The 9321-nt window shown below is 39.6% G+C and overlaps 1 protein-coding gene across 1 annotated transcript; it reads left to right on the top strand.

The window, feature by feature from the left end:
• The first annotated feature begins 849 nt into the window (after positions 1-849).
• LOC127788118 (uncharacterized) lies at positions 850-2755 on the top strand. Its single transcript, XM_052316230.1, has 2 exons — positions 850-2559; positions 2684-2755. Exons 1-2 carry the CDS (start codon positions 850-852, stop codon positions 2753-2755), a joined length of 1782 nt encoding a protein of 593 aa, XP_052172190.1.
• The last annotated feature ends 6566 nt before the right edge of the window (positions 2756-9321 follow it).

Here is a 9321-nt window from a genome sequence, read left to right as displayed (position 1 = left end):
GGAAGAGTTGTGATGTGAATCATAAGGGAGTTAAGGCAAAGGCTGACCAAGGACATGAAATTACAAGTGATGGGCCAATTACACGTTCAAAGGCTAAGCAATTACAAAAGGAATTTGAGTTATTCATTGGAAAGAGTCCAGCCCACTTGGAGGAATTAAAGCCCAAATTAATCACTTTGCTTACTTGCTTGGGAGATCAGCCACGAAATTAATCAGAAAGGAATCTTGGAACCTTCATATCTCTTTGATGGCTTGGAGTTAAGAGGCGTGCCATATGTCATTGGAAAAATCACGATCTTAGTAGCAATTTATTGTATTCATGAATGCAATTCCGAAATTACAGCTATGATTTATGGCCGATTTAAGTTTGCTTGGCAGAACATTATGAAGAAGCGGGAATTCGAATTTATGGGGAATCAAAGCGCATTTATGGCTTTGTCTCCCACTTTGGCTTTAATCTCCCACTTAGTTTTTAATGTTTCTGTTTCCCATGCTTGGAGGGATGTTCCAAGAGTTATTTTTTTTATGTTTCCCATGCTTGGAGGGATGTTCCAAGACTAGTATTTATATGGTTCCTCTTATGTACGTTTTTTGGTTAATGAACATTTTCATCTAAAATGCAGAAAGCATTTTTTTTATAAATTCTTATCTAAGCTTTCTTTTGCTTAGTGGCGAATTTCCTTGGATTCTTATCACTCTTCCTTCTTCTTTCTAAGAGTGTGGCGAATCAACCCTAGTGTTCTCTTGTTGTGGCGAGTTTTCTTATCAACAGGAAGGTGCTGGGTTTTCTCTTTTTTCTCTTTGGCATTTTGGGCACATCATATTGGTATCAGAGCATAGATTCTGATCATGGCTGGAGAAGACATCCCAAGAGGCATTTCTATGGAGCAAGCTCAAATTATGAATCTCCAACAAAGGCAAGAAGAGATAATGGAGCAGCTTGCACGTTTAACTCAAGCATTTGAAAGGATTGGAGTTCAGCAGCAACCTCAAGCATCAAGGAGGGCTGTTCATAATGATGAAGGTGAAGAAAATGCAACTGGAAACGATGATAGTGAAGTTGAACAACCATGGCAAAGGAGGCAGCAAAGAGATTCGGGAAACAACATCAAAATGAGGATTCCACCATTTAAAGGGACTAGCTCACCAGAAGAATACTTGGAGTGGGTGCAACGAGTGGAAAAGGTCTTCGAATATCAAGAATATTCTGAGGTACGAAAATGCCAACTTGCAGCTCTTGAGTTTACAGATTATGCTAATCTATGGTGGGAAAATTTAAAAGCACAACGTAGAAGGGATGGAGAAGAGGATGTTAGAAGTTGGGGGGTTATGAAACGTCTAATGAAGAAACGATTTGTTCCAGAATACTATAAGCAAGAGTTGTATATCCGCTTGCAAAGTCTTAGGCAAGGTGGCATGAGTGTTGAGGATTATGTTAAAGAATTTGAAATGTTAATGATGAGATGTGAATTACAAGAACTTCAAGAGCAGACCATTGCTAGGTTCATAGGGGGATTAAATAGAGAGATTGCCAACATTGTGGAATTACAACCTTTTGTGTTCTTGGAGGATATCATCAAACTTGCCATTAAAGTGGAAAGGCAGCTAAAGCGCAATCCAACTAAGCATATGGTGTCTCGGCAAACTGGTAGCAAAATAACCAACTCTCTTTCTACGTCAACAAGAGGCTCATTTGCAGATTGGGGTACAAATCAAAAGGAGAAGGGGGACTCTAGCAAACCACCAGCAAGAATGGGCAAAGAAAAGGAGAAAGTGGGTAACCCTAATCCTCCACAAAGGAGCAGGGATATCAAATGTTTTAAATGCCTTGGCCATGGTCATATTACTTCTGAATGTCCAAACAAAAGAGTAATGGTTCTTCGGGGAACACAAGAAGAGGTAGAAAGTGAAGATGAGGCAGCACTAGAAGAAGAAGATGAATGTATGGATGAAGAAAGTTTACATGCTGATGATGGGGAATTACTTATGATTCGGCGATCCTTGAATTTACAAGCAAAATTAGATGATGAGCAGCGTGAGAACATCTTCCATACTAGATGCACCATCAATGAGAAGTTGTGTGGAGTAATTATAGATGGAGGAAGCTGTGCTAATGTCGCTTCTACTACTATGGTGGAGAAATTAAATTTGGCAACAACAAGGCATCCCCACCCATACAAGCTGCAATGGTTGAATAATAATGGAGAAATAAGGGTTACAAAACAGGTTGTTGTGCCATTTTCAATTGGAAAGACCTACAAGGAAGAATTGTTATGTGATGTGATTCCAATGAATGCTACTCACTTGCTTTTGGGAAGGCCGTGGCAGTATGATAGAAGGGTTATTCATGATGGATTCAAAAATACATACTCTTTTGTCAAGGATGGGAAAAGCATAAGTTTGGTCCCTCTTAGTCCTCAACAAGTGCAGCAAGATCAGCTCTTAATGGAGAGGGGAAAGAAAGAAAGTTTGCTTGTAGGTAAGAAAGAAGTAGAACGAGCCTTGTCCATTCACAACTTGGTTCTAGTGCTAATTGTAAAGGAAGCAACATCAGACAAGGTAACTTCTTTACCACCACAAATCAAGAAGATCCTTGAAGAATTTGCTGATGTATTTCCAGAAGAGATACCAAACGGGCTGCCACCATTTAGAGGGATTGAACACCAGATTGATCTCATTCCAGGAGCCACCTTACCAAATAGACCAGCATATAGAACCAACCCAGAAGAAGCCAAGGAGTTGCATCGGCAAGTAAGTGAGTTGATAGAAAGGGGATACGTAAGGGAATCGATGAGTCCATGCTCTGTACCAGCTCTATTAGTACCAAAAAAAGATGGGACTATGAGAATATGTGTGGATAGTCGGGCAATCAACAAGATAACAGTGAAGTATCGCTATCCAATCCCAAGGTTAGATGATATGCTTGATGAGTTACATGGTTCCAGGTTGTTTTCAAAGGTAGATCTCAAAAGTGGCTATCACCAAATTCGAATGAAGGAAGGAGACGAATGGAAAACAGCATTCAAAACAAAGCATGGATTGTATGAGTGGCTGGTTATGCCCTTTGGCTTGTCCAATGCACCAAGCACCTTCATGTGATTGATGAATCATGTGCTCTGTAAGTTCATTGGTAAATTTGTTGTGGTTTATTTTGATGATATTTTGATCTATAGCAGAACTCTTGAAGAGCATTCAGAACACCTTCGGGAAGTCTTTGAAGTATTACGGCAAGAAAGGCTATTTGGCAACTTCAAGAAGTGTCAATTCTGCCAAGACCAAGTAATCTTTCTTGGTTTCATGGTGTCACGACATGGGGTTGAAGTTGATGAGGAAAAAGTCAAAGCAATCAAGGAATGGCCTATACCTACTAATGTTTCAGAGGTAAGGAGTTTCCATGGACTTGCATCTTTTTATAGGAGGTTTGTAAAGAATTTCAGCACTATTCTTGCTCCACTAACTGAATGCATCAAGAAAGGAGGAGAATTTAGATGGAATGAAGCTGCCCAAAGAAGTTTTGAGCTGATCAAGGAGAAATTGTGCTCCGCTCCTATTTTAGCTCTTCCAGATTTCTCAAAGACTTTTGAAGTGGAATGTGATGCTTCTGGTGTGGGAATTGGGGCTGTTCTTATGCAAGATAGGTGTCCCATAGCCTATTTTAGCGAAAAGCTGAGTGGAGGAAGTTTGAATTACTCCATCTATGATAAGGAATTCTATGCATTAATTAGAGCTTTGGAGACTTGGCAGCACTACTTATTACCCAAGGAATTTGTCATTCATACAGACCATGAGTCTTTGAAGCACTTAAAGGGGAAAAACAAGCTGAACCGTAGGCATGCCAAATGGATGGAGTTCTTAGAAGCCTTTCCATACATCATCAAGTACAAAAAGGGAAATTCAAATATAGTGGCAGATGCATTATCACGGAGGTATGCTCTCATTACCATGATGAATGCTAAACTATTGGGATTTGAATTGATTAAAGATCAGTATATGGATGACCCAACCTTTGCTTCTACTTACTTGGTTTGTGAGAAGGGAGGGGCTGTTAATGGTTTCTATAGGCATGAAGGGTACTTGTTTAAATCCGGGAAGCTTTGTATTCCTAATGGATCTATCAGGGAGCTCTTGGTAAGGGAAGCACATGGGGGAGGTTTAGTTGGTCACTTTGGTGAAAAGAAGACATTGGAGCTGATTAAAGCACACTTCTATTGGCCTTCAATGATTAGAGATGTGCACCGAGTTCTTGAAAGGTGCGTAGCTTGCAAGAAGGCAAAGAGCAAGGAAGCTGCTCATGGATTATACATGCCATTACCCGTTCCAGATCAGCCTTGGATTGATGTAAGTATGGATTTTGTGCTTGGGCTGCCAAGAACACAAAGAGGAAAAGATTCAATTATGGTGGTTGTTGATAGGTTCTCAAAAATGTCTCACTTTGTGCCTTGCCGCAAAACTGATGATGCTTCTCATGTAGCAGACTTGTTCTTTCAAAACATTGTAAGATTGCATGGAATACCCAGGAGTATAGTTTCAGATCGGGATGCAAAATTCTTGAGTTATTTTTGGAAGACATTGTGGAAAAAGCTTGGCCCAAGGCTGCTCTTTAGTACTGCTTGCCATCCTCAAACCGATGGACAAATCGAAGTGGTAAACCGAACACTTTCTTCCTTACTTAGAACTGTTGTTAATAAGAATTTGAAAATTTGGGATGAGTGCTTGGCTTTTGTTGAATTTGCATATAATAGAAGTGTGCACAGTGCAACTAAGCATTCTCCATTTGAAGTGGTCTATGGATTTAACCCCATTACGCCACTTGATCTAGCACCACTTCCATTCAAAGAGAGAGCATGTTTGGATGGGGAAAGAAGACTGAGTTAATTAAAAAGTTACATGAATATGTGAAACAACAAATAGAGAAGCGAAATGCAGCCTATGGGAGATTGGCAAATAAAGGGAGGAAGCAAGTTCAGTTTAATCCGGGAGATCTTGTATGGATTCATCTTCGAAAGGAACGATTTCCAAACAAAAGGAAGTCCAAACTTATGCCACGAGCAGATGGTCCATTCAAGGTATTGGAAAGGGTGAATGACAATGCATACAAGATTGATTTGCCTGGAGATTACCAAGTGTCAGCTACATTCAATGTAAGGGATTTAACACCTTATTTAGAGGACATCGAAGATCTGGATTTGAGGGCAAATCCCATTCAACCAGGGGATGATGATGTGAATCATAAGGGAGTTAAGGCAAAGGCTGACCAAGGACATGAAATTACAAGTGATGGGCCAATTACACGTTCAAAGGCTAAGCAATTACAAAAGGAATTTGAGTTATTCATTGGAAAGAGTCCAGCCCACTTGGAGGAATTAAAGCCCAAATTAATCACTTTGCTTACTTGCTTGGGAGATCAGCCACGAAATTAATCAGAAAGGAATCTTGGAACCTTCATATCTCTTTGATGGCTTGGAGTTAAGAGGCGTGCCATATGTCATTGGAAAAATCACGATCTTAGTAGCAATTTATTGTATTCATGAACGCAATTCCGAAATTACAGCTATGATTTATGGCCGATTTAAGTTTGCTTGGCAGAACATTATGAAGAAGCGGGAATTCGAATTTATGGGGAATCAAAGCGCATTTATGGCTTTGTCTCCCACTTTGGCTTTAATCTCCCACTTAGTTTTTAATGTTTCTGTTTCCCATGCTTGGAGGGATGTTCCAAGAGTTATTTTTTTTATGTTTCCCATGCTTGGAGGGATGTTCCAAGACTAGTATTTATATGGTTCCTCTTATTTACGTTTTTTGGTTAATGAACATTTTCATCTAAAATGCAGAAAGCATTTTTTTTATAAATTCTTATCTAAGCTTTCTTTTGCTTAGTGGCGAATTTCCTTGGATTCTTATCACTCTTCCTTCTTCTTTCTAAGAGTGTGGCGAATCAACCCTAGTGTTCTCTTGTTATGGCGAGTTTTCTTATCAACAGGAAGGTGCTGGGTTTTCTCTTTTTTCTCTTTGGCATTTTGGGCACATCAAGTTGGAGCATGAATCAGAAATGAAGGAAAGGCGGAACCAGGACCGTGGTGAACATTGCAGTGAAAATTTTGCCCCATCCAACCAAAATGATGAGCTGCCAGATGATTTTAAACCAGATGGGAAGCTTGGATCAGTTGATAATGAGTTGCAAGCTACCAAGCTTAAGGTTGGGAATCTGTCTCCTCAGGTGGATGAAAATTCAGTTATTAAACAAGCGATAAATCATGTTGGGACTAAAGAACCATTGGCTAGAATTGAAGAAAACTTGTCAAGGGTAACCGATGATTCTGAAGAAGCAAAGAGAGGTTATATATAAAGACATTAGTTCAGGCCAAATGTTGCAAGAGAAAGAAGTTAAAAATTGTGTTGAGAATCAGTCTACAAATCAGATTGATGATGAGAACTTGCGACGATCTAGAAATTTTCCTCATCTTTTAATTACAATTCAACCATAATCATACAACACACCACAACAACGGAAGCTAAATGAATATGAATATACCATTCAGGGGCATAATCATACATAACCAAATAATGACCAGATAAACCAAACAAGCTACGTTGTCCAATCCCCTGATCACAACTCGCACCTCACGGATCTTTTAGTTGGGATTGCCCTGTACACACAGTTATCTGCAACTAACACGCCAAATAGTCTAGCCACTACGTCAGCTCCTACACCTGGAATGATGGTAAAAACAAGATGAGCCACAAGGCTCAACAAGCATAAGAAATGAATATAGGTAAGACTAGGTAGAGACCTCCCACACTGGAGTACATCCCACTAAATGCAGGTAAAACAGACCAAAACCAGGAATAGCCATACTCGACATATGCCTCGCTAGACAATGATAAACCATAAATAAACCATAATCGAAGGACAAATCGCAACATGACAATAACAAAGCTGGGAATACAACCCTCACCCAGAATATACCCGCACAAAGTGCAATGCAACATATGAAAATTCCATGCCATACCGTGCAATAAGACACCCAATGCTCAACAAAAATATAACAATGCACATAATAGTCCCTGGGGCCCACATAAGAAATGCACATCCTGGCACCCAAGTCCTAGCATACCAACATGCTACAACCATGAACTGGCTGGCATAAAGTCCACGAGCCCGAAGCTCCCACAATAAGATCCACACGAGCCCGAGGCTCCCATCACAATCACATACCGAAGTCCCTGAATCATAGCTATCTAGAGCCCAGCATCCACTCATAACTATCAAGGGTCAACTCCATATCACAATCCTCAATCATAAACCAAATCAACGGTAACCTCGCAATGCAACAGATAATAAATGCAATGACTCTTGCAGCATTAACGTGATGACAAAGCCCCCATAAGCCAAGCATCAGGCCATGCTACGCCCATATAAGAACTCACACAGGAAAAATGCTCTAAATGCACATGCACACCTAATTTACCCAAATTGGCACTTAACAGGCCAACTGGGTTATGCCAATGTGCACACTTCCCCGTACATACAAGGCATGACCCCTAATGGATGTAAGGCCAATCCCATGCAATGTAATGTCATGCAATATGCCACATATTAGCAGAGATGATCGACAATGACCAGGTACCGATCGACAATCCATGACTAGGAACAACCAGTTAACAGCCGCCCTCGGCTCGATGATGGTTTGCTCTAGTGTCACCAAACAGTTAACACGTTACCCCACCGGTCAACAGCTCACGCCGCCTGTCAGTACCACTCACGCTTACAAGAAACCATAACCACTTCATGATAGGCACAACACCAAGGGTGGGTGTCTGGCGGTACCAGCTTACCTGACCTGTCAATAGTCTATCACAACAGCTGATAACTGACTCCCATACATCCAGACATCAACTGCCACGACCCAACGATCGATGGTCAATAACTGTATATCCCACACCCTACGACTCACACAAATAAAATCCCAAGACTCCCAATTACAACAACTCATCCTAGAGGGTATCCACAACCACTACTGACTCACTAAGAACCTAACCCCAACTAGGTTCGACATCATTCCCAAGGAAGTAGGGGTGATACCATACCCCGTAAGCATTTACAGAATTAAACCCGAGAAGTTTCTTATTTAATTTAATTTAATAAAATTCAGATAATAATTAACTATAACGTTCACAATTAATTTCTATAACCAAATCGGGTTGAGGAAGGATATAAAATTCATAAATCGAATGAGAATCATGAAGGGAGTAAAGAGCTTGTCTTAAATTAACTGATTACGATGTTTATACGCCCACACGCAGCTAAATTAATACACGCTGCAAAATAATAGTTTAATAAACCAGAATTAATAAAATCATAGCCTAATTAAAATTTCAACTGCACAATACTCTCAATATAATTTTCCTACTTTCCTAGCTAATTTAATCTTTAATTAAACTAAATGTACCCGTAATTTGTACAAAATTTCCTCCTACTTATGATCTTCTAGGCGCCATCTTCTTCTCCCTAATTTTCCTTCTCTGTATAGCCCATTCACTGCCCGAACACACATTGTAAAATGGAGGTTTAAAGGCAAAAAGAGAGGCATCCAGCAGCTGTCGCGTGGCAGCACAGGCGCACCACCACCTCAAGGCTAAAACGACGCTGGTTTGGGTGCCATGGCTTGGTGAAAAAGATCTAATACACACACACACACATTATTTTAGCTAGAGAAAAAAAAAGTATTTCAACCAAGTGAAATGCGTAGAAGACAAAAATCAAAGGTACAAGCAAATGAGAGGTGATTAAGGAGATAAGAAAAGAGTATTTCTCAATGTTATTCAATGAAAGTGGTGAAAAAAGTGTTATGTTAGGTATGTTATTATGAGACTTGGAGATTAAGTTATCCCAATGAAAGATTATTTTTGATATCTTGGATTAATTGTTTAAAGAGAATGGGAGATTAACCAGGATGTTACTCATAGAATAAAGATGTGATGATTGATATTAAACAAAATCAGCAAGCACTTCTCTCCATGAATGCAAGAATTTAAGATTCTATGCATCAAACTTTCATTAGATACAACAACAAGAATATAGCTAAGAGACAGATAATCATTACAACCATTATTTACTAAGAAATTATCATAACATAGAACTGCACTTGAAATATTTAAATTAAGAATAGATTTTTTTTTAGGGGGGGGGAGGGGTACTGATGTACTGTCAAAATAGCATTGTACCTTGGTTGCGAAATTCACCATAATTAAGTGGAGAACTAATATCATTGAAAACTTTTAGTGGAAACAGCTTCATGATAAGTAATTAATGGACAAAGA

The sequence above is a fragment of the Diospyros lotus genome, chromosome 13, assembly GCF_014633365.1.
Source record: "Diospyros lotus cultivar Yz01 chromosome 13, ASM1463336v1, whole genome shotgun sequence".
Lineage (NCBI taxonomy): Eukaryota > Viridiplantae > Streptophyta > Magnoliopsida > Ericales > Ebenaceae > Diospyros > Diospyros lotus.
The sequence above is the reverse complement of the archived record's forward strand: the minus strand, read 5'-3'. Positions and strand labels throughout refer to the sequence as shown.